This window comes from Acanthochromis polyacanthus, chromosome 10 (genome assembly GCF_021347895.1).
Source record: "Acanthochromis polyacanthus isolate Apoly-LR-REF ecotype Palm Island chromosome 10, KAUST_Apoly_ChrSc, whole genome shotgun sequence".
Classification (NCBI taxonomy): Eukaryota; Metazoa; Chordata; class Actinopteri; family Pomacentridae; genus Acanthochromis; species Acanthochromis polyacanthus.
Window position 1 is genome coordinate 17288321 of NC_067122.1, and position 26944 is coordinate 17315264.

The 26944-nt window shown below is 40.2% G+C and overlaps 1 protein-coding gene and 1 long non-coding RNA gene across 6 annotated transcripts in view; both read right to left on the reverse strand.

Moving 5' to 3' along the window:
- Window positions 1–1953: 1953 nt before the first annotated feature.
- LOC127535708 (uncharacterized) lies at window positions 1954–4874 on the reverse strand. The gene is made up of 3 exons (XR_007944569.1): window positions 2904–4874; window positions 2717–2820; window positions 1954–2602 (listed from the first exon to the last, which is right to left on the reverse strand). It is a non-coding gene; the product is annotated as an uncharacterized LOC127535708 (long non-coding RNA).
- Window positions 4875–9536: 4662 nt separating this feature from the next.
- Window positions 9537–26944, reverse strand: part of mid2 (midline 2) — a 154037-nt gene continuing 136629 nt past the window's right edge. For all 5 annotated transcript variants that reach the window (XM_022188985.2, XM_051954265.1, XM_022188973.2 and 2 more), the window contains 2 exons: window positions 14392–14599; window positions 9537–13999 (listed from right to left, as the gene is read on the reverse strand). In XM_022188985.2, the coding sequence (XP_022044677.1) occupies window positions 13576–13999; window positions 14392–14599 (632 nt within the window). In that variant the 3' untranslated portion in view covers window positions 9537–13575. The remainder of the gene's footprint in view (window positions 14000–14391; window positions 14600–26944) is intronic.

The window sequence follows — 26944 nt, forward strand, 5'->3', positions numbered from 1 at the left end:
TCAAAACTCTGATTTTGATGTGGATGTTATTTAAAGTTTGATTTTTTTTTTACAGTTAACATGTAAATACTACTTTACTTTAATGTGATTTTACTAGTTCTTTCTGTAACTTATCAAACATATGGAAATTCTGTAAAATACTAGTAAGATGTTAAATGAAACTATTAAAAAGCTTTTACTGCATACTATTTACACATACATATATATTTTGCTATATTATACAGTCATTTTTCAGCGAAACACGATCAGGGGAAAATGCTTTGTACATAGCCAGAATAAATTTCTCTATCTCTGCTGAAGTCTTCCTCCTGCTGTTGCTGCTGTCGGCATCATCTGTTCCATCATAAATAAAGATCAGTGATCCCAGCTCCAGAAGCAGCCGTACATGTCAGGCCATGACACAACCTCCTGCATGATTCATTGATTTAAAACCAGTGTTGCATTGCCTTACATGAAATATATATCACCATTTTACGAAATCTTGCAGATCTGTCATTAGAAAAATCTTACTTTATTGGCCCTGCTATCTGTCCATAGTGTTTATTTTTCATTCCTTACAGCACACCCCTACCAGAGAGCATCTCTAACCCTGACAAGAGAAGACATGGGGTCAAGGACAGTTATTTATATCATGAGCTGTATCCAATTAAGTCAGCATGTCAACCTGAAAGCATCTGCGGCTAATGGGCTTCCATCAGCATGAAAGATGGCTTGATAAATATCAAAGATGAGGGAAGACAAGAGAGGAGACAGCTTGATATTAATGATAATGCAGAGCATCATTTAAATAGTAGTGGCTGCTGGTGCATGAATCAGATATGCATGGATCAAAGAGTCATCATGGTTCACTACACAAAATTATCAAGCTGCTTTTGCTCTTGGTTGGGATCTCTCCACAGAGAAAGAGTTATGTTGTGGGATTTAGATAATCAATCACTCACTTAAACTGCGTTAATGTGCCTAAAGCCTTACAGTTCCAGAAAAGGGCCTTCTTTGTATTGCTTGTAATTGCTTGCTGCAAAAGATGCGCTAACAAAGCTAACTTCTCAGCACTTAACCTCTAAATCAGTCCACATTTGCTCTCCATACCATGGTCACTCAATGGAAATTTATTCTGCAGAAAGAGGTTGTTAACAACTGACTGTGGAGGTCTAACGTTTTCATTTGCTGCTCTGTATAAGCTACTTGAACAAAGGTTATTCCAAAGATCCTCACTATCCTTCTGCAATAATGTACTGGAGCGTATGCACAAATACTGACTTTGCCAATGTTTTTATCTCCAGTCATCCATTTTAAAATATACTGTAAACTGCAACCTCCAGATCCTCTGTAAGACCGACCTGAGTGTATTTTCTTGAATCATTAACCTGTGAAAGTGGCTGTAGGGGATGATGAAGAGCTCCTCTGAGACTCTCTCCTCTCTAGCTTAACCAAAACCTCTTCTTGATTGTTTCATCCAAATAGAAGCACTCAATCTTGAGGACAGCTTGGTCAAAACATTGCACTCGGACTGCAAGTGAGGCTCACCAGTAGGTGTTTCAGATCCACTTTTATGGAACACAGCTGACAAAATAATGGGTAATTGATAGTTGAATCATTTTATACTTCCCAGACACCTCATATAAACCAGTAGAGGCCATTAAACGTAACAGTTAGGTGTATGAAGTCTGGAAAAATGTAATGTTTTGATATTAAGATTTTAAAAAAACGCAGAGAGAGAAGATAAAATATTGACTGTCAAGCCCACTTCGTTAACTGTCATGCTTTTCATTTTTGCACAGCATTCATAACCATAACAGTGCAGGATTAATGTCACATTTTTCACTAAACAATGACTTCTTCATTACAGGCTGCTTTAGATAAAAGAGAGCTATTCATTTAGCCAGCAAGCACTGATTTGTCAGTAATTTTGTCACTTGTTATTCATGATATTTAGACTGTGCTCATAAAAATCTAATTTTAAATTGGACAACATGCAGACCACAGTTGTCTCCTTGGGTCGAAACTTTTAACACTCCCTGCAAACCCCAAAGCCTGCCAAGCCTCATCTGTGACAAGCAAAGTGTCAAAATGGCAACCCTTAAACTTGAATTTAAATTTAGGGAACAGGAAGAAGTCACAGGGAGCCACATCTGGCAAATAAGGTGAGTGAAGAGCAACAGTTGTGTTGTTATGACCAAAAACACATGCATGAGCATCATACTGCAACTGGATGCACAGTGGACAGAGCACCCACATGCCATTGCACCGCTGTTCAGATTGTCTTAACTGTTACCCCATCAGACTTCACATTGAATTTCTGATGCAAAACCATGTGATTGTTGAAGAAACCAAAGAAAATGCTCTTGACTCCTGACTTGAAGCAGTTTGACCGATCTTGGCAACTCTGAGCGCCTCCATTGTAAAACCTGCTCTTTCCTCTCTAAATGGTAGCTGCAGACCCCTCCTCTCATCAGCAATAATGTGGTCTGGCTTACCGGATGTAGATTGTGAGTAGAAGTTTGCCATTGGCTTCACATCTCAGGAGGCTTTCTTCCAGCCCTTCTGCTATGTACCACCTCAATTCTTTTTCTTGATTCCTCTCCTCCTGTCTTGGTCCCTCCTACAAGAGATGTGAGCAAAGGACGCAAGGATGACACGAGGAGTCGAGTTAAAGGTCATTTAACAAAATGAGACATCCTTGTTTTGTTTTAATTTAAAGTCAATTAAATATTACGTGTGGGACTTTGTCACAGCCCTGCGACAGACTGGCAACCTGTCCATGATGTCCCCTGCCTTCGCCCGAGTCAGCTGGGATAGGCTCCAGCACCCCCTGTGACCCTAGTGAGGATAAAGCGGTGTATAGAGAATGGATGGATGGATGGGACTTTGTCACAGTTGTGGAAAGACTTCATCAATCATACATTGGAAATTTACTGTGCATCCTTGCTCATAGCTCCTCCGGCAAGCCTCCTTGATCCTGGATAATCACTTCTGGTCATACAGTTTTAGGAACTGAGACGCCCTTTGTCTCCAGCTGGAGGAGATGAGGAGGCTGAAAGTAGCAAAATAAGAGGAGATTTCTGTGTTATCACTTTCAAAATTCCCTTCACTATGAGACAGAAAAACAATATGTGGGTGATCAACTTACCACAATGAAAATTTAGAATTTTGCAGAAGATCTGCAGTGAGGCAGCACTGCTAGGTTTTAGGGTGAGTTAGACGTTTTACTGACAGTGCTCACCTCCCTGTGTGCAAATGTTCCATCACAAGAATCCCTCCATGAATGTTTTGAGGGGAATGTTGCTGAATCTTGAGGTTTGCTACATCCAAGTAAACTGTGATTGGTTTAAAAAAATACTAACAAGCCAAAGCTTGTGACAGCAAAAGAGAACAGTCTGCCTATGTCAGACTAAGACTTGATAATCCTTAACATAAAAGTCGACTCATCACAGACTGCTGACTGGCACGACGATGTTTTCTTCTCCTCGCCTGGTCGCCGCCTATGAAGAAGTTGCAAATGTGCATCGACCAACTGACACAAAACGTGTGCGACATGTTGATAATGCAGTGTCACATAGTTTCCTTGTGACTCTGCACATGTGTGGCTGTGACACACTCCATGTACGTACACCACAGCACTTTAGATCACTCCTGAATGAAGCTCATGTTATATTGCTGGCTTTTAAAAATACTCCCAGATGACTTGTTGAATTTTGCAAAAGGTGTCTTATATATTCTCTTGATGCTAATGTTGCTTGTAGTATGATCATTAAAAGCAAAAGCACTGTCTCACAGGCAAAAGTAAACATTTAGAAATAAATAATAGTGCAGTTGGGCCCATTATAGTGATAGTATAAGAAGGAAAATTACATATCAGCCTGTTATTTTGTTGTGCTATGAGCCAATTTGATGGCTTACAATGTAGGGCTGCAAGAGTGTTAACCGCAAAAAAGGATAAAAAAAAAAGAAAGAAAGAAAATTAGAACTAATGGTCAAGAAGAGAGAAAATGAACCCATTAACTCCCATCCCACCCACATTTTCTCCACAGATCGTTCATCAGTGTGTCAGTGAGTAACAATATCTCTATGAAACACCCTGTCATCTTCATGTGGAAAGATGGAGGGGAAGAGATTTCTGCTGAGATCTCTCTAAAGCACCTGGACATATCACTCTCTTTCAGCAGGACCATCAAGCCTCCAGGGCTCTCTGAGATGCCACCGGGTCTGTTGATTGATTCCACCCTCAGAGATTAATCTAGATATTGACTATGTGCGGTGGGAGTGCTAGAGTGTGCCTGGGTGTTTGAGTCTGAGCGAGGGAGAGGCTGTGTCTGATAGAGACAGAGCCAGTGGGCTCAGTGATCTACAGCCTGTTTAGACCCTCATTTCCCAGAGTTCATAGCTCTCTTCCATCAACCCACAGGCAGGGAGCCAAGCTTTGCTCTCTCCTCCATGGTGGTCTAATTCATCCTCACTTAGTAAAGGTAAAGGCAGCCTCCGTCTGCCTCAACAGGTCCAGAGGCAACTCATTTTTATCACTTCACTTTGATCTTTGTTCTCTGTTTTTCTCATCTTTGATTTATTGCGTGATGTTGCTTTTTTCTGTTTTTAACGCTTCATGCACTCTGAGGAAAAGGAAAAGGATCATCAGTCTCTAAAGAATTTTCTCAAGCAAAGGTTAAGTGGTTGAAAATGAAGCCAAGAAAAGAAAACAACCTTAGTACGAGACACGTGCAACCACCCACATACAAGCAGGCACGAGTACACACAGAAAACACACTCAGGATTGGGCACACTTGCACTTCTACACACACTGTCAAAGTCTCCCGTTTGAAAGCAGTTCAGTCTCTAATTCAGCCATATTTAAATAAAGTGTCTGCTTTTCTCCTAAGCAGATGGTAATGAAATTAGTCTTTTTTTTTTTGGGGGGGGGGGGGGGGGGTAGTGCTATACTCTGGGCAGGTAATTTAGGTGCAGCTGGAGCAGGTGTGTGATGGTGAAACAGTGCCAGGGGCTTGATGCAGATTTGTAGTTCATTATATCCAGCTGTGCATTTGTAGCTCTGACAGACCCGGACTGCACTGACACATCGCTGACACACACAGATGGCCCTTCACAGCTGACGACAAATCTGGCTGGATTTTGTCAAGGGGGCTAGAATTAAGTGAATGGTAATAGCACATTTTAATACTGGAGAGAAAACGCTGGCTTGCTGGAAAGACAAACGCTGCAGTGATTGGCCCCCCTTGCATTTAGTCTCACCTCTTTTCTACATCGGGCGTTGTGTATCGAAAAGCTGAGGAAGGGATAAAATATGCTAATAGCCTAGTGATTGTGGGTGTGCACTGCTCTGCTAACGACTGTTTGCACAATTTATTAGGTTATTGATGAGTTTGGAGGAAACACTATTAAGCTTAATAATGTGGCAATGGGACACTGTGGGGCAGCAGTGTGTGTGTGCATTTTCTGATTAATGCGCTCTGTTTTCAGTTTGTCTTTAAATATATATATATGTCCCTTTCAAATAAAATATGAATAAATGAATTAATAAAATCTCCACTGTTTATCGAGCTGTCATATTTGCTGTCTTGAATGAGCAATCAAGAGTATATAATTTCATACCAACTATGCCAGAGAAGCTGCAGCAGCAACAAAACCGACATCTGCAACATTAATTTCATACAACTGACTGAGCTTTACAATGAAATAAACTCCAAAAATCACACAGCATAAAGTCCTGTTTAACCACAGGACGGCAGAGAGATACATTTTTTGCATCAAGAAGCAGGCAGTGCTTTGGCCTGTTTGCTGTCATGGCAGGAGCTTAACAGAGAGCTAAAGTCAGTTTCATCTGTGCAGATACTGTGGTCTGTCACAAGGGCTCGAGGGGACTGTAGCTCTACCAAAAGAAGAAAAATGTGGCAGCAAAAGTTGTCTTGTTTGTGTTTTGTTCCTGTCATTCAAGGAATGCATCCGCAGTCCTCCTGCTGCACGTTACTGTGGAGCAGTTCATAAAGGCAGGGCAGTTACTTAAAAAGGAGTCATGTGACAGCTAATGGGGCAAAGAAAATTTAAAGAAGTGTTTCGCTAAAACTCACAACAGAACTCTGAGTTGTAGAGGTATAAACCTGACCTACTGTCTTCTGTTTATTTATTTATTTATTTATTTGGCAGACTAGATGGGAGAACATTACTTTAATCTATTGCCTGCTGGTAATAAAAGTACACATTAGACTTTCACTGTTCTCTAGAGGGAGACAAAACTTGAACTTGCTGTATTTCAAAAGGTGAAAGAAGGCCACATCTCTAATGCTGCGGAAATTTAAGCTCACATGTTGTGAGCAGAAGTTCATAATCAGAATTTCTCTGCTTTCTCTATTGGCATCCCCAGTGGACAAAGCACACAAGCATAGTAGCTTACAATATCAATAATGGTGATAATGATAATAGTTATGATGATAATCAGGCGGTGAATTGATGACATATGTATCAGACAAAACTTGGTCCACAAGTTGTAAAATGTTCCCACCATGAAGTTTTTCAGTCTTTGTAATTAGGGAGTTGTTGTACGCCACATTAGAGGCTTTGGTGACAAATGACTTAACGAGCTACACAGGGAGTCGTAATTATTCTGCAATTAGAAATGTAATTACAGGTTGCTCCAATGGCTTGCTTGCTTGCTAGCTGGCTAGCATTGTGAGGGAGCCCAGGCAGAATGAGCATCGCATTTACCTGCTGGCTAATCTGTCACACATGGAAAGGTAGACGGAGCTCCAATCAAAGGCTCAGCACTTAAACCTGTGGACTGAACTGGATGCTGTTAAGTCACTGAGGCTTGTAATCCATCACCACAAACCCAAACTGGGTTAGAACAGCACAAAAGGCTAACCTAATGTAATATAATGTTCCAAAAGCAGGTCTAAATACTGTGTGTGTACATGTAATACGATTTATGTAAACTTTTAAGGTGGAGTTGGAAGGTCATGATGTTGAGTGCTAATAGGTAGAAAGATGTATTTACTATATGAACTATATAATTATTAGACCTTTAACTAATATTAACAAGTGAGAACATTTTGAAACTTGCAATGAATGAAATTACTACTAACGAACTTATTTTAGTTTTGCTGGATGAACTCTGTCAGTCTGTAGACAATCTTTACATTTCCTCAGGGATATAAGCCACCTTTTAAGAAGGAGTAGCAGTTCAGAATTTGCTGAACAACATTCTCTGGTTTCAGGACTGTGTATTAGGAGATTTGTCATACAGCAGGGTTTATACTCCCCATTCCTGATATTTGTAAAGTCATCAAATGCATACAAAAGCTGAAGGAAAGCAGCTATTCTCATCAATATGAAAGATTAAACCAACTCCAAAACAGGCTGATGCTTAATGTTGGTGTTCATGAACACAGCAGCTGTGTGCAACTTGCAAGTGAAGTTTTTGATCATTTTGAATTCGCTACGTGCCCTAAAGTAATACGAGTTTGGAAATAGAATACAGGTTAAAAGTTACACAGCTGCTGCAGGCAAGGTCAGGAATTAAAATTGGCAAGAAATGCCAACTGTGTGAATGCAGAGGTTAATGGCTTGTAATATCACTGCTCTATCATGAAAAACCTAAGTAGATCTGACTATGAATGTCAATTATATATTACTTTAAATTCGTGTGTTGCTTAGATGTATCCTTTTGGAGTGTAAGACAATTGATTTATGTTTTGGCAACCCTGGTGGTGTTAAATCTTTGCAGCAATGAAGAACAAAATAATAATTCAAACTTCTAAGTAAGCACATGTATTTATCTGATAAGGTAAATAACGACAAGGGTTTAGTGCTTTAATGTGTCTGTTTAGGGAAAATATCCATATGTAAAAGACTGATGTGTCCACTGTGACATAACCCGATGGTTTGTAGAGTATGATTCTGAAGACTCAAATTTGAAATTTGGTGGTCTTCTTGTTTTTTTAAAATTGAATATGATGTGTGAAAGATGAATCTGACTGAGAACTTGAGGACACTATGGCAACCATATGACAGTGACTTGTCAATCACAAGATAGCGATGCAGTAAAGCACACCTTGCTTTATCATTGATTTTACTCTAAAATGACACCATCATTTACAAAATGAGTTGCATACTGTACTGAATTTGACTTAAAAATAGTGACTGAGGTCAGAAACTCTTTTGGAAGATATTTATTGAGGTAACAAATCAAGAAAGGTGTAGGAACACTTTCTCATTGACTTCAATAGTCTTGCTTTTTTTTTGCAACCAGAAGAGTTGCCCCCTGCTGGTCATTAGAAAGAATGCAGGCTTAAATCACTTCTGCATTGGCTTCACTTGTCAGAATTTGATGCTATGTCTATATTTTATGTATCGTGGAAGTTTAAATTGTTAGACAGTGCAATAAAGAGTAATGAAATGTTGACTATTTCAATTTGCTTGTAGCACAAAATACTCTCCAAAGAGACTTTCACTCTATCTGCAGACTGAAACAGTTTTGGTGTGCAGTAGAAGTTACCACGGCAGTAAGTTGGGAGCTAGTATTGTTGGCTGAAAACTGGAGTTAAATCTAAAGACCCCTCGCTAAACATAAATCCTGCTTCATTACATTGGCCTCTGGCTAATTCTGGGTAGTCAAAACAACAACATAAGGGTGTCTTGTGTGTATTCTGTGTCTCTAGAAGCTTGGCACTGACAACAGTACATGCTTCTTTCGTTTCATTTTTGGTCAACCCTATGTCGGAAGATTTTTTTGCTATTGGCAGAAACGAGGATCCCAGGCCCAAAACCCATGCGTGACACCATCATATTATTTTTTGTTTCTACATTTACATTTTTATTTATCATCTTATATGCTAATGAGTATAACCTTTTAAATGTTTCAAGCAATTGAGATTCTCTGGTTCCCTCATGACATTGTTAGAACAGTCCGACTGCGTCATCGGAAAAAAAAAGAAAAATAAGTGAGCATATTGTGCATCGTTTCAGGGTCAGTGCATGAGTGTGCCATGCTTGCAGGCAGTGTTGAGACCCATGCTTTGTAGTGCTATGTAGTAATGAGGAACTTGTGCCAGTGATGACAGATGAGGGCGAAGAGGGTACAACCCCAGTAAATTCACCCTGAGCTCTGGACGACCTGCCAGCCTGGAAACCTTAATGTACAATCATACGATCCAGGGCTCGGCCCCTTTTAAAGCTTTGGGTTGTGTTTTAAATTGGTATACAAAATACACAGCAGAGTTTGGAGTCCTCTGTGAGCTGTCCAAGCACTGTTTGTGTATGATGTACCTCTTTATGCCCTCATAAACCAGATTAACAAGTGCTGGGACATTAAAACACCAGTATATTAAAGAAGTAAGCGCGTTGCCTTTCTTCCTGGGAATTAGATGAGAAAATCAATATCCCTCGCATTTGCATGATAAATATAAAGCCACGGGAGCTATTTCGATCCCTCTTATGGATTCTGTTTTCAACGCCAAGTACAGTTGATTTCCCAACTGTGTCTTCTGCGAGTTGGTGGCAACACAACTGAGGAAGAATCTTGACTCGAGTAGTTTTGGGATCAGACTTTTAATTGGACTTAAATTCACATAAATAACATTGGATCATATATATTTTGTATATTATACAACTTTATATAATATATATTTCCCCCTATGATTTACATTCCTCTCTGGCTAAAATTATCTCAGTTATATCTATGGAAACAGAAAGCATTGCATGAAGGCAAAACTGCTCTTTTTGTGCTGTTCATCAAGGTCCAAATGCCAAAGGAGAGGAGCGCATTTTCTCTTGAGTTGTAAAAAAACAAACAAAAAAAGGAAACAATTTCCCAAGTTACACAAACAGAAAAGCAAAAGGAGAATCTATTGCATTGTCTCTAGGGTATTACACTGCACTACAAGGAGTGGGGTAGCTATTGAAAATCATTCACCGTATATATTTTACTGTATTGACTTGTGACACAAAAAAAAGAGCACTGCAAACGATCTGATATGCGTGGCAATGAAAATGTTGTGTGACTTTTTCTGTCATGTTTTTTTTTCCATTGTAGAAAAAAAAAGAAAAAAAAAGAAGAGAGAATATGTTTGACTCGATAAAAAACCCCATCATGAAGATAAGGAAAGAGTTACGAACCTGTAGCAAGGTCACGTAATCATGCAGTGACCCAGCCAAGCACACTTGCACAGATGAGTTGAGCTTGTCGTTCCAGATCACAAATCAACACTTGGTCGTTCTGAGACTGGGTGGATATGGATGGACATCCGGAAATCAGGTAACATTCAGTAATCTCCCTGACGGAAACCCCCCCCCACAAAAACCAACAAAAAAACATCCTCCTCTTCCTCATTCTGGAGCTCCCACTGTTACCTCTGACCAGTGCATTATCACTGTAATGGATATCTTCATCAAATAATCAAGACTGATGCATCATTCAGTCTCCATAAATGAACACTGCAGGTTGAAAGGTGCACAGATATTGTCAGCCATTGCATGTCAGATCCTCACTGCTTTCCCTCTGCAGAGAGTTTACTTTTTAAAGCTACGAGAAAATGATTGAAATAAGTATGAGTTTGCAGGGGCTTTCCTGCTTTTTTAAGACAATGAAATCGCAGCCTGTCAGAATAGAAATGTTAGATGACAGTTAACATCAAGCACAAACCTGGTGATGAGTTCAGGGAGTGAAAATAGCCACGAGGTGTAAGGATTTCCATGTCAAGACTATGATAATAATCTTTTCTCCCAAACACAGCTTCCAGTGTCACAATCTCTCTGCACTTTTCCTGTGCAACAACTCTTAAATCATCCCAACCTATCACACACGTATTTGATTGTCTGAATCAGTGCCGCTACCTGAATATCAAACCACCGATGCCCACACGAGGCCTTCAAATCCAAACAAAAAGCAAGCAATGGCTCCAGCAACTGCTATTATTTAAATAGTTATGGAGGACAAAATGAGTTTGAGGTCAAGCCTGTTGTAAGAAACTGAAGACAAGATTTGTTAAACAAACTTGAAAGAGTTACTTAAACTACCCAGTGAATGGTGGGATCCTACAATGTATCATGCATTTACCACGACAAGGCCAACCTAAACGGAACATGTGTGGGTGTGTATGTGCATGTGTGTGTGTTAACAAATCACAGAGGAAAACACAATCATGCCATGACGTCGCGACAGACAGCAAAGTTAAGTGTTAACTCCCTCCTTCCTGAAAAAGTCAACAACAGAGTGAACGTCTTAAAACAGTTATTAGTTCATCATCATATCATTGTGATGAAAAATCCCATAAACATCATCATAATCACATCCCTTTTCTAAACAAGATACTTTCGTTATATGCTTTTGAAAAGAGCAATGAGGAGGGAAAGTTGCTGGTTGTGTTCAAAGCACAGAAAAAAAAACCCCCGTTGACTATACAGCAGGGAAGTATTTTTTTTATTGCAAAGATCTTTGAGTGACCAGATAAGACGACTGCAAAGTTTTAACGGTGTTTTATTGCAAGAAACTTTATGTGTTTAATATGATCATCATAATTAGTTTCTGATCATAAATTCATTTGTAAAGATGTGCAGGAAAAAAAGGTGAGCTAACACAACCAGCAGCAGTGGTAATTGTCACTTTCCCTCCCCAGTACAAACCTGCCACTCAGCTCCATCTATTTTAATACTCATAGAGGGGAAATAGTGTTAATTAAAAAGTGCATCATGAATATGTTGCGATTAACAATAAAAGTAAACCATCTTCTTTGTCATAAATAACACCTTTTTTCCTTTAAAATTCAATAAACCTCTTATTATACAAGTCGAGTAGTCACATGATGCAAATCTACCCCTATGATCTTGTTAATACAGCATCTGGGAGCAACGTTAACACTTCCTGACACTCGGAAGCTGTGACCCACCAATGCAAACAGGACCGATGGGTCAACTCTAGGAGGAAGATCAAGGAAAAGGCTTCAGCAACAACCACAGTGACAGCCACTAAGGATACAACACATGAACAGTGGCAGCAGAATATTTGGAATCCACTTTACTGTAATGACCCACAGAAAGTTCACACTGAGCATTCATCTGAATTAGCAAAATGGCAACATCTGGCAAAGCAGACTCAAAGAAGATACATCTAAATTTAAAGAATTAAATCTTACTTTCCTGGCCTGAGGCATAAAAGAGAATCGATACCACTCTTGTGTCTGGACACTGGTTCATTGAGTGTTGCATTGCGTCAGTACACCAGGACCTAGAACTCTAAATACATCAAGTATTTGCAGTTTTGAGGGTGAATGTCACACTAGCATGGCATGTACGCATTATATCGAAGCAATATGCATCATTTTGCTCCCAAAGGTTATGCGGTCAGCTGCATAACTTGTGAAATATAAATTACTTTCACTTAAACTTTCAGTGACACTTGTGTTTCATGCATTGTTTACAGTAAATACACCACACCCTGAGTGGAAAATGTATCAGTCAGTCACAACCTTGCTGCATGAAGCAAAACCAAATCTCTGTCTCAAAGTGTTGAAGTGAGTGTTGGAGGTTGTAAACTTCTTTCATACATGCCTGACAATTCATTTTGTATTACACAAAAGCAGAAAAAATGTTGTTTTTTTTTTTGTTCGTTTGTACAACTCTGAGTGCAAGTATATGGCTAACTTCTGGAGGCTGCATGTTCTAGTGTACACCTGGTACACAAAAGTAGAAAAGATTTATTTGTTCATTTCAGGCCATCACTAGCCTATCCTGGCTCTTGCAGCATCTCAGAATCTTACCAATTTTACTTGTTTGGTCAGTCCATGACAAAAGAGAAATGACGATTTGACACTTTGTGGTCTTATAGGAGGTTTACGTGATGGAGCTGGGAGGTTAAAGTTTTCAGTCTTAATGCATTAAGCTTATGTGGCTGCTGGAGCTAGCTTCATATGCAGTGCACAGACATGAGAATGGTATCGATCTTCTCATTTAACTCGAGATCATTTAAAATGTGTCAGATCTTATTACTTCTCATATCAGTTAAGCTCAATGAAACAGAAATGTGGAAAATTAAAATCAATTTAAACTGTCTGGAGTTGCTGAATTCCAGTTATTTTAATGTCGCAATTCCTCTACATAATGTCGTGTATTTTCTTTTTTTAAAATCGCTTCAAAAATCCATCTCACTGCTCATATGTTGCATTTTGACACTTTATATGGCTGAGATGAGGATTTCCACCTTGCTCTTCTGCCTAGAGTCAAATCAAGAGGACAATAAATGAAAACGGAAGACCTTAAATGGTCCTGAAAACCAGGAGTCCAGCCCTGCCTAATGACTGATCAAAGCTCTCCGTCACTGACTCCGGGGCATCGCATGAATTTTACTGATGTTTGCAGTCAAGAGACCTTGTTCCCATTCACTGATGGACTTGCAAAAAACATTGGATGGCCATAAACTAACAGGACTGACATTTTTCCAGACTGGTATGCATATTTTCAACACTTTCTAAATCCATAAGAAAGTAACCAGTTCACTCGCAATGACTGGAGAAGAGCTCAGTCACGCCGTCGTCACCTTTCAGCTCACCATCGACCTGTCAGTCACCGCACCAGTCAGTGGCAGGTCTTCATCCCGGTCAAGTATGGCGATTCTTGTCGGCACAGGCCCATTTGCTGTTGTTGTTGCTCTTGAAGATCTGAAGCCACACCGTCGACAAAATCGGGGACAGGTAGCCCTGAGAGTATCATGACTGACTTGTTCCAGATCATGAAAGTGGGTACAACTGGCAGAAGGAAGGAGATTTCAAAGGTGTGAATGTGCTGGGAATTCATGGCATCATAAAAGGACAGTGAGTTGTTGTCGTAGTCCAGCAGGACGCCCAGCCGCCTCAGCTGCAGGCTCGCCTCCACCAGCATCTCCTTCCCATCGTGGCGCACCATAAAGTTGTTGTTGCAGCGCGAGAACACCCATGAGGATGAGTTCTTGCCGCTCCATTCGTTTTTGGGGGCTGATTTGTAAGCCACGCCGATGGCATACCTGCAGGGAAGGAACATTTTAGAGCACATTAGTGATCTGAAACCAGTGTCCTCCTTAATGACTTTACTTGCATAGTCAAGCTACCTCATGCTGAGGACACACAAGATAGGCACAGGCCCTTTGGGTCTTTCCTGCACGGAGAGGTCTACTTCACAGCCAATTAGTGAAAAGAATATAATTAGGATAAGAGTATACACTGTGTGTGGTGTGCGTCTGTTGTGTGTGTGTGTGTGTGTGTGTGTGTGTGTGTGTGTGTGTGTGTGTGTGTGTGTGTATGTGTGTGAGGGGAGGTTTGCATAACAGCCTAGATTTAAACTCCCAAAAGAAAGATATTTCAGTTTACCAAGCCTCCTTGCAGGCTTATATAATGCACTCGTGTGCGTGTTTCTTACCATGTGGATGCTCCCAGTAGCACCTCCCAGTAGTGGCACCCGCTGTCAATAAAGACATTACCGGCAGCTCCATAGGAGCCTGTGCCGCTGAAACGCTCGGGGGTGTGGCTCTTCTTCAGCGAGCTCTCGTCCTTCTCCATGGTCAGACAGTCATTGGACAGACGGAGCTTCTTGTGGGCTGTTTTCGGGTCCAACTTGAAGGGTTGACCTGGAGAAATTCATAGTTGTGTACTTTAAAGGATTTATGACTGTTTTTTGTGATCCACAGCAAACCAGCACATTTTCCTGAAAAAAAAGCACTGTAACATGATGCAACATATGTACAAAAGAATTAAGCGTTATTAAAATAGGGGTTTTTGTTATTAGTCAGCACAACCAATGACACTGATGCATTTCTAATTTTTTAAACCAGTTACACTACTTTTATTTTTTTTTTCGAAACTGCTCCGCTTCATTATAACAAATGTGTCTCGCTTCCAATACTACATGACTACTGCATCATGATGTTCAGCCTTTAGTCAATGGTTAGTTGCACTCAGGGCAACATTATTTGAAAATGGCAGCTGCAGTAGGGTCTAACTTGGTTTAGAGTAAAAGCTTCTAAAGACAAAAGGCTCTGTGGTAATGACGTACAAAGTTTTGGCAGAACTAGTGCAATGTATGACCAGCTGAAGAGAAAACACACAGACACACACACACGTGTTATTGTTGATAATGCATCACAAGAAAAGGCAAAACCGGACTAAATGCTTTCTGTTCAGTTGTAGTAAGCTTTTTAAGACAAAAGATTAATCGAAAAGACTGCCAAATAGTAGATAAGATTCACTGATAGAAATATTGTCTTTATCGGCAACCTCAGGATAAAAGTAGAAATGAAGATAAATCACAAAAAACCAAAACAAGTAAAATTGCCTGCATGCTCTTTATAATAATTGCACATCACAACTTTTTTCCCTATTATTTTTCTGCTGTACTATGAGATATTTGCTTCTTTCCTTATTAATGTGTAGGCATTCTGAGAGTCTCCCACTACAGAGAATGGCAGAGTGTAGTCTCTGTGTAAACTTTCAAATTAAAGTTCTGTTTATTTTACTTACTATAGCTGTTGAAATTATGCTCTGTTCTTGCACTTCCTAAATGTTCTCTGTGTAGATGATCTTATTGAACCAAAATATTTATTAGCTGCAGAGCCGCAGGCATTATTGGAAATGTATTCTAAATTTTGAAGAAGCAATAACTGTTTTTGTCAGACTTTTTGGGGCAACAACATAATCTGTAAACACAATTAAAAATACGTTTCCATGATCATTTTAATCTACATTTCCCTGTTCCCACTCCCATTTTTTTTTTTTACAGCCCAGCGTTAGCATCCATGTGCAGTCACCTGACCTGAGATCTGTTTCAGCTGCCGCCAATTTCTGAGGGAATATGTGGCTCGTTTAGCAACTGAATGCTCCACTATGTTCACCAGCAAGTCAGCTATTTAGGGTTCATGGTCATTCAGGGTTGTCAAGTGTAAAAAGGCAGGAGATACAAGATCAAAGGGGTGAAAGAGCTGAGGATAAGAATAAAAATAAGAGCAAGATTTTAACTCGGAGCAGCAGCCGCAAAAGAAGAAAATAAATAGAAAGTGGGGTGAGGAGTGCTCGCAGAGAACTCACAGGCAGAGACAGAAGAGGAGAATGTTTGAAATACAAGGGCGAGAGTCTCAACTTCAAAGCCGCTCACCGCCTTTGGTGAAAACATTTCTTAACAGTGGAGGAAGCCACCCGGCATTTTCCTCTGTGCCTCCAATCACACAGACTTGGAAATTAGCTGAAGGAAATAGCCTTCACTTCCACCGCAGTAGGTAGCGGTTGGGGCTATTCAGTGGAAATGCTGCTATCCGGCTGCAACAATTCAGTTCGCAATGACACCAGTAATTTGGGTGTAATGGGTGGAAAATTGAGAGGGCAAAACTAGGTGAGTGGCAGAGAGAGAGAGGAGCTAAAGAGTGAGGTGGAGAGGAGAAGTTGAGGGGATAATATGAGACTGAAGATTCGGTGAAGGATCCCCTCTCTACCTCCGTTGTGTGTGAGTGCATGTGTGTAGGCTTCACCGAAGTCAGCCACATCCCTTCCAGACCTGACATTTAACTCTGACACCTCTCATCTCATCTCTCAGCCTCCCTGAGCCTCCCATGGCTTAATGAGCGACACAATGAGGACCCTGACTCCTCCTCCCCTCTCTCTATCTGCCCTTCCCTTCATCTCTCTCTTCCCCCATTCTTTCATTCTCATCCCCTCTATCCTCTCTCCACTCTCGCACACTCCCCTCCAATAATCTGCGTGGTGAGTGTGTGTTACCGCGTGCGGATATGAGACGACGAGGCCAATGTGCTGCTGGCAGCCAATTACATTAATGCGCTCTCTTCTTTGAACTGCTTATCGCTGCCAGCGCAGCCATTTCCAAACACTGGGGCTCTGTCATGCCTTTCCAGGGGATGACTCCTGAGAGCCTCGGCCTGGGCCTGAGGTTGGGGAAGGGGAGACACACGTGATGGTAGAGGACAAGCAGACACACACTCAGAGTATCGAATACAGCCTACACAAAAGCAGACATACAGTACAGTAAATTGCCAAGTGGAAATGTTTTGAACCAGCGCCAGGAGGATTCTTGTAAATGGAGAAAGTCAAGCATAGTGAATTTGCATTTGAACTGTGAATCCTTGGTATGTGAGTATAAATGTGCACGTACTGTAACAGAAGCCTGGCAGGCCACTGTCAGTGAAACTGGCAAAATGGCAGGTGTAGGACTAGAAAAACTGCTGTTACAAATTTCCACACATTGTCTGTAGATTATGGTTTACAAATGGTTAACAATGTGTTCATTTTTACTTCTGTCTTAAGGAACCAGAACGAGTCACAAGCTCAAATTTAGTGCAGTTCTACAAGCATTGTGTTTCAATTTTAAGGTACTTTCATTCTACCATAGCGTTTTGATTTTATGGGCTCATTCTTTACTTTTGATATTTTTACCTGCATCTGAATGCAACGAAGTGCGTCTTTACTTTGTGGTGTTTCTACTTTTATTTAAGCAAAAGATCTGAGTCTATCACTGAAGCTCCTTCGTGTTGCAGAGTTGCCATGAAATGAACAGACCTAAAGTCACAGCGAGTGTATTTGCTTGCAGCACTCGGAGAACATGCCAAATTTGATTTCTTCTGGAATGCTACACTGCCAGCCTAAAGGCGTAGAGAAGGGATGTGTGGAGTTATATATTAGGAAGAAGACCAATTCAAAAAAGTGGATGTTTACATCTAAGAAAGTTCAGAAGCCTTTTCAAACAAGCTGTCTCAAGAAACAACACACACATTCAATCTATTCTTGACCAGAAAAACTGTGTTCCCAGATACAGAGCATCTTGTTACAGACATACAGATTGCTGTCAGATTTTATAACACAAACAATAAAAAGCAGGACAGGATACTGGAACAGGATCTCCCATAGGATTTCCTAGCAGTGCCGGTGATTAGTCTTCCTCCACTTTGCAGTAATACATAGAGATATTTCTAACTCACTGCAGAGATAATAAATGTTCTCCATTATACTGCCTCAGAGCTGTGCATTGTTATGGACTTGGAAGTCTTTAATGGAAACTTGTAAAACACAGAAAAGAAAACGTATCAAGGAAAGAAAATGAGAGAAGAGAAACAAAAGAGGCTACTGTTGGGGGAGCATTTATAAAACGTAATTTCATTCCAGCTTCACTCTGTTGGGTCCTTGTTGAAATACGTGCACTGGGACAGCATCTGGGTAATTGACTTTATTTCAATTCAGTCAATTTCACTCAAGCCTCTTTTTTCCTTGCTCACAATTTTTTTTTTTTTTGCTGAGGGATAGATTGAGCTGCCTCTGTAATGAGGGAGATGGAAAAAAGATCCATTCTAGTGCATAACTAAACAATTACTGCAGTAGAAACAGCAGCATTAGAGGCACAGGGCGCTCTCTTGACACAGTAGCTGTCTGAAACAATCTGATATCTTTTCACAGGTTTCTGCACCCCTGTTGAACTTGAAAACATTCCTCTTGATTAAGACGAATACCAGCATTCCACATGGCTTCCAATTGTCTGATTCATATGTAATAGGATTTGTAATCCAGCAGTGATGACTACTTTCATCTGCTGATATACAACTTGGCTGGGGACGCCCAACAGCACGACTCAAGTATGTAAGAGTTCCCCTCATCACATCTCATCTTCCCACCTCTTACGGGGCAATTTTTGGCTCTTTTCACTGAACTTATGCAAAAACTAAAAAAAAAAAAAACATTTCAGAGTACTGAAAGCAAAGACAAACAGTAGTCCTTGATCTTCTCCAGCTTCACCCTTTAATGAACTAGGCAGAGTCTTCAGAGACCAGTGCTAGAAAAATTATTTTCAGTGAGGCTTCTAGGTCTGCTTAGAATTTCACTGTGATTAAGAAGCCATTTTTGGAAAGGAAGTTTCTGTGATGGTTCGTTAGAGTAACAGCATGTGAAAGATTTTTCTTTTTTCCACCCAGAGTAAGTTGGCGCTCTTGGTCTTGTGTGTAAAATGTAATCATTCATTAACTCAACCACACTCTCAGTTCTACAGGTCTTCTCTTCTGTTGTGTCAGTGCACACAAATGCACTGCTTTGCACAAATTGTATAAAAAGAGACTTGAAAGTGTTGATGATCAAATCGAGCCTTTCTTGCTGAGCTTTCTGGTTTTCACATTCAGTCTGTTATCTGTCTTAGCATTTTAACACCCACTTCACTTTCGTAAAAATCCCCCGTCGCCTGCTGGCATTTTCACCTGCTGACTGAATGGGGGTTGGTGCTTTAAGCGAGCAAACATAAAACTAAATTCTTTGTTGTCAAGCCCCAACAACAAAGGACAAAAGTGACACTACTGAGACTGATATTATCGCTCTCTAACTGGCTTACTAGCTGCGGTTTTTCAATGGAAGGCCACCTATCAGATAAAATGTCTAATTAAGAAAATAAAATAACCCTCCTATATGATAACACTACAGAATTGGACATAGCTTTGTCTTGACCGACATCCGCTTTTGATTTTAAAACATATGTCAATAAATCGTGAAATGCGGCAGAACTTTTCTGTTTCTCTACTCGGTTTGCTGGCAAATCCAATCCCACTGTTTTCTAAAGAAAGCTAAAATAATGTACAAATTTGTAGTTTAAATTAAACAGCTGGGCACTCAAGTTTTTTTTAATCAAATGTCATGTAGGAATAAATATTCGTTGGTGTGCGATTTTAAAACTTGGGTTGAAACACATTTTTTGGTCTATTGAGCCAGTGTTTCCATCAGCAAGAAGGTGTAAGTCGGTTTAACTCAACAAAAGTGTGGAATCATAATCATAATAAAGCAACATGCTGCAGAGTTTGACTGTGTGGCTTTTTACAATAATGGAGCTCTATGGCACAGAGGAATCATATACATCATGTTTTGGCAACATGAATATATATTAGCAAAATTGCATTATTGTTGGTTCTGGTAATGCCATGGGATTTCTTAATGCCTGCCTCCAAAGAAGAATAAAAAAAATATATCACCGACCTTCTAAAATTATGTTCATCTTACTCCAATTTAAATTGCTGATAAACAGTGCCGTTCAGGGATTTAGCAACTTAAAGTAAAGTGAAGCTACTTCAAAAATAATGCCACAAATAGTTCGTTTAGCATAATTTCTTACAGGCATTGTGGCTGCTATTTGCTTTCAAACAGAACCAAATCTTCAAGGCACTCACAGATAGTATTTTCAGGCTCTTGGCAGGTAGACTGTTAGTAACGCTGTGGATGTAAGCTGCCACAGTGTCCTCTGTCTCTTCATGTTATCTCAGACTGACTCAACGATGAGATCAGAACACTGTGGGGGGGGCCGAGCATCTGTTACAGGACTATTGTTCCTCTAGCTGCGGAAAACTGTTCTTAGGATTTTGGCTTGATTTTCTGTCGTCTCCTGCTGCAAAATGACTTTGGAACCAATCCTGTGCCTCCCAGAGAGCATTGCATAGTGGATACAAATATGAAGTTCTGAAAACTTCTGCGCTAACTGCAGAGAAATTTCCAATAGATCACTTATTGAGTCTTATTTTGATACCTACAAGAAGTGCTGCTCTACCTATTATTCACATTGATCTCTTTAAAAGCAGGGTTGTCGCTGACATGGAAACATGTCAGAACTACTTTGCTTCTCATGCTTCTTTCCGCTTTTTAAAATATTTCTTTTCGCATTTTTTGCCTTTACTTGACAGGACATGTGGGGAAAGCGCAAAGGCACAGAGATACAAGAAAGGTTGCCACTTGGATTGAACCGAAGACATTTTAAATGCACAGCAAGCACCATATACAGTGATGTCCTCCTGTCCTTCATCGCCTCCTCCCTTGTCTCCTCCCCACCTCTGACTGCTTACTTTAGGGGCTGCATGGTAGCTCGAGGCCTGTCATCAGAGAAGCATGCTAGATAAAGATTATTGCAGGTCCTTTAACGGGAAAAGGGGACATGCAATGTTTTCACTCTGGATTGTAGCTGCTCACTTCATACAGCGACTGAGCAAAAACACACATATATGCACATACACACAAACTCTCTAGAATGTTTGCCCACTTCCTGCTTCATTCATACAATATGGATACCCAGAATAGTTTACCAACAGAATGACGAAGGCTGTGAAGTCAAAGCCCACCAGTTTTTGACTGTCAGCAAAGCAGCTGCCGAAAGGAAGGCCACAAGCATTCAGATTAGCGTTTGTTTGGCCACAAACAATATGCTCACTCAAAATAGAGCCCAGTCTTTACTTTGGAAACAATAGAGCTGTTACATGAAGACGCATTTAAGCCTGGATTTATGTTGTTGATACTCCTCCTTCACACTATCCTGCAGCTTTGTACTACAAAAGGACAAAAGTGGATGCTGATGTTTGAAGGATTTACAACATGGGACAGGTGCAAATGTCAAGCCAGGGTGCTGGAATTGTAAAGGTGCTGGTCATTGTGGAAGCACACGATCACACCTCAGTCCGAGCAGATTATCACCTGTCAGACTGCGTGGAAAATATGTGAATCTGCAAAGGTTTAAACAGCCCTACTGAAATCTACTCTCAGAGCACATGGAGAAAGTGAAAGAATATTTTACATCAAAAGCCTTCACAGAGAGTTTCGACTTAGAAAAAAGGTTGTTCATGGTCTGGGCACAAGTGCTGAATTTGTAGCCGAGGAAATCACTTCTTGTAGTTGACTTCCACCTGCACCGGCAATCAAATCAGACACTCAGAACAGTGCAGCCTGCTTTCTGTGATCAGACCTGACAGTCTGTGGCCTGCAGTGTGGAATACTACTAAGCTCAGAGCGGAGACACTACAGAATCATAAAGACACTGTATGATAACACAGTAAGACCAATCTGCTCAGCCTGGAGGTAGCACTCACTCTAAATCTGAATCTGCTTCTCTGCCCCAAATTAACAGTTTCCTACTTCATCTGCAGCTTTGTTTATTGTTGCTACGAATTCATTATGGAGACAGACATCCAATTAAAAAGCATCAACAGGCCATAGTCTCATAAAGGCTGTCTGAATTAATGTGGGTTCTTGTTCTGTCAGCCACCACTCTAATAAGTTGTGACCGAACTCAGATGCAAGCCTAATTCAATTTCATGCTTACGAATGAATAAAATATAGCGATTTAAACACAAACGTAATGCTAAATATGTGGTCAACCAGCATTTTCAGTGATAAAACCACTGGAGAATTTAATAATATTTTTGTTTTTGCAGAAAACAAATGCATTTAGTTTGCCTTTGATTTTTAAAAATTATCATTACTCGTTGCTTGTTTTAGGACCACTTCTGCACGTTGCGGAAATCTGAATTGTAACCGGACTAGCACAATGGAATTTTGTGCATGTGTGTGGACTGCTGCTAACCCTGGGCTGTACTAATGGCTAAAAAGCAGTGGACTGAGGGCGTTCACGTCTGCAGACACTCAACCCTGCAAAGAGCTATTTGGTGTCCTTTATTCGCTCGACACTCCCCCTTTCTCACTCTCAATCCATCACTTCTCATCCACTTTCATACTCTGTAGGTTGCTCCCTTCGTTTCTGAAGATAGCCGTGTAGAGACCTGGTCACAGTTGGCTTCGAGGTAAATGCAGAAGTGTTGTCATAGCAATAAAAGGGCACACATATGCACACATGCATGTGTGCACACACTCTCTCTCTTCTTAACCGCTTTCTTCTTTGTCATTCTTAATTCATATGTTTTTCAGGAAGCTGCGAGTTACTTCACATGTTGGATATGAGCGTCTAACAGCACAGTGATACCTCCATCCACTACAGCATTAGTGCCACCGTTCACTTTCAGCCACTCAAGAGTTCAACGAGTGGTTTCACTTGGGCGACCTAAAAAGCCTGTGAAAGCTCTAAGACATGATTTTAAATGTTGTCTCAATCAACCCGACTGAATCGCACGAGACACGAACACTCCACCAACTTAACATTGCACTTACAACGGACTGCTTGAAACAAAAAGGATCCAAATCTCTACAGCAACTCCACTGCAAACCTCCAGATATTTTTCAGATCACTCTAATGTTTAAAGTTGGTGAAGTTCTTCCTAAATGTGCCCCTGTACCATGACAAATCTTCATCATACACTTTCATTTTTCATAACTTCTTCAATACCGTGTGTTGTCTGGGCACCGCTTTGATAAGGAGAATGCCTTTAAACTAATTTTCAAGGTCTTGTGGGCTAATATGGCTGTCTCTGCTGAGACCAAAAGGTGCACTATCTCTGGGATGAATTGACAGATGGCATAAAGACTGAAAAAAGGGCACCAGACGAGGAGATCATATGCCATAGCCAGGGGTAACACAGGACAGTGTGCCAAGAGAGGGGTTAGAGAAGGACATAAAGGAGGAACATGGAGGGTTTGAGGCCATGATAAGACATTTCATAAAAGAAAAGACTTAAACTACGCCTCAAGTCCTGGAGAAAACATCAAGCTTGTGTCAAAATCCTTTATTGCACTTGAATTCAAGCAGGTCCCATAAAGCATCTTTTAGTACTGATGATGATACTTGATGTAATATATTACTTCAGACACTTGAATGAACTTGAGCGCATTCAGTGCATTGCATTAGATTGCAAATTTTGTCCTCTGAAGAATTATATTCTGATGAAAGTTATTCTGTTAAAACTCTGAAGACTTACTTAGTTTTAGTTGCATGTTTAGAATTTCCAGTGCAGTAATTTACATTATCAATCCATTTGGCCGTCCATTAGCAGCTTTATTTTAGAGGGTCATGGAGAGCTGGAGACTATCCCAGCGGACATTTTTTAAACCCAGGACAGGTTTCCAGTCCACAACAGGGCTAACACAAAGAGATGATAAACATGCACCGTCAACTCATACCTATGGCCAATCTAGAGTTACTAACTAAACTTCTATGCATGTATTTAGACAATGAGTGGAAGCCTGATCAGGTTCAAAGCCAGAACCTTCCTGCTGTGAAGCAACAGTGCAAAACATTGCACCACTGTGCCACCCTAATTTACTCTATACAGCTGAAAAATCCCCCCCAATACTTTCATGATGCCATGCTGACACAGTTAGCTGCAGTCACATGTATCTTCCACACAGATAGTGCATTATTTTGGATGTACTTAAGAGTTACTCTCTATGAAAAGACAGGATTGTGACGCATGGCTTTCCAGTATCTAGCAGTGCTACATGTCACAGCGTTCTTTGCTTTGCTGCTCTCTGCCTAAAATATGATGAGCTTAGGCTAAAAGCCCGCACAGCCTCTCATCTTTAAAAAAATGAGACAGCTAAACCTTCCAATCGAGTCACAGACAGAAAGAACGAGTTAAAGTGCAAGGCAAGAAACTTGTAGTTCTCAGTTCAAAAGCTTGCTACTAGAGCTGATAGAGCAGCAGAGTCAAGAGGAAGAACCTAATGAGCCTGCCAAAGTGAGATATTTGCGATCACTTTTGTTGTGACCCATTTTTAATACAAAACACTACTCGCCCTCACCAGAATAGACGAGCGAAGCGCTTTAATCTGAATACCAATTCTTTTGACAAAAAAGAGGGAGGAAAACAGTGGGAAGAGAAGAGATGAGGGAATGAATGAGAGACAAAGACACAAGAAGAGTCTGACAAACACACAAGGTACAGGTGCCATAATGAAAACCACAAAACCTCAATTGGGGATAAAAATATTGAGCGTTTTTTTTCGTGTGTTTTGTGTTATTTTGATGGCTTGTCTAAGCCATTACAGCAGAGAGAAATGCCGGTTGCCAATCACAGGCAAAACCTTCCATTGTTGGCTGTGGGTGGACAAGTTTTCCCCCCTGATAGCTCAGGCTGCCAGAGGAGTGATGACAGAGTGGGAGTGGAGGGGAGAGGGACAGGGAGCATTCCCTTTAAGCTTGGCACACACTGGTGCTGCATATATATATATATATATATATATGTATATATACATATATATATATATATATGTATATACACACACACATATGCATTCAACATCGTGCAAAAATATTTATGTAAAAATGCATCTTGAAAAAGCATTTCCTAAGTGACAGAAATGAATACTGTTTAAGGAGGTCATCTGTCACACTGTGATTTCATTGGCCACCCAGATTCTTCCTTGTCTGACCCACAGAAGACCTACCTGGTAAACAACAAAAACAAAAAAAAAGAAAACAAAAAAAACTAACGAAAACAAAAGTTTATAGCATCGATTTATTGGCATATCGGACGGGATTAACATTTGAAAGGATAAAATTCACAAGCTATGCCTTCTTTAACGTCTACTGTACATACATTCACCACATTTCCTTTGCGATGCTTTTGGTGTAACATGAAAGAAAAGCATCCTTGATAAAACAGAAATGTAGCAAAACTTTCAGAATAAGTCAGACCATGTGCTTGTCAGATGTGCTTCTGCATATTATGTGTTGTAAGTAACTAGTTTTGTGCTTGCTTGTCTACATCACTGCTACTTTTATGCATTCATTGTATTTAAAGTGTAAAATAAAAAAAGAAATATAATTTCTTTTAACTGTCTACAATCATTTATGGCAGCATGAGTATTGTTTATGTCCTGCCAATAAAGCTCCATTACACTGTATTGAATGCAGAGATAAACCCAGCAAAAGCGGGTCTTGGCAAAAGTTAAAGGATGAAGGGTTCACTTCAAAGTACCAGATGGCAGCATCACGTACAGTGGAAGAACAGGTGTACTGCTGGAGAGGGGTAGCACTTTCTACAACCCCCTTATCAGCACTAACTATAAAAATACATTAAACGGACGAACAAAAAAGGAACAAAATGTGAAGTATGCCTGTGTGTCCTCTAAGCTTACAGCTACATTCTACTTTAACGTATTTCAGAGGATCACTGCAGATTTCTTGCTTTACTAAACTGATCCGTAACCAGATGAACATCAACTGTGTGACACCAGCGGATTCTAATGTTTAATCAAATTTGAACAAATATAGCATAAAGCACATGAAGCTTGTCCTTTAAACCTGCAATCACTGACTTTTTGTCCACATGATGGGAGCAGTCAAGCTTTGAACAGAACATGAACGTCACATTTTTAACCGATACGTCAAACTTGTTACCACACATGCTGAAAAATGACACATCCATCGGTTACAGGGCAACAATGTCATTCACGAGGAGTTATAAGTGTTATGTCTGGTGATTGTATGTTCAATATTTAGCTCCGTTTCTGTTCTCCAGCAGCTCATGGGAATGAGCGAGTACAGGCGTCACTAACTGGAAAGGAGCTGCAGATTTCACTGATATTTGAGTGATAATTCTCACGATGAGTAACTCCTATCACGCTGTTACATTATTTCCACATGAGCATTTGATACATTTTTGTAATAATTACAGAAAATAGACTGTAGATGATACACCACCACAGTGTTGCTTTTTTCGTCTCACACTGAAAAAAAGCACTGTTAAAAAAAATACTGTTTTTTACTCATCTGTATCCAGACAATGTTTTCTTTTTAAAATGTAGGATAAATTATTGCACTAGCTCTATAGCAGTTATTATACAGGCAACAGCAGTTTAGTTTGTTACATCCAGCTGTATTTCTTTTTTTGTAGGCTTTATCTTATGACTTGAAGCCAAAAATTACAGATCTGATTTTTGTAGATGATGATGGCTTCATATTTAAAAAGAGCAATACAAAAGTTTAAAACTATAAAGATAAAATGTATGCTAAACTATTTGGGCCCCTTGTTGGTAGAACGCCCCACCTGGTCTCTAGTCTTGTCCCTTATATGATGTTCTAACAAGTGGTGAGTGAGGACCAGGGTGGGAGTGATCCCTTGACTGTGACAGTTTCCCACATACCTATTTTAACTGCTGAGTCCATCCAGATTACAGTTAATCCTAAATGCCACACTGAGACTCCTGACAGAAGCTAAGAGGAGTCGGCATATCAAGTCCATTTTAGCTCCACTGCACTACTGCAGCAATTTAAGACTGATTTTAAAATTTTA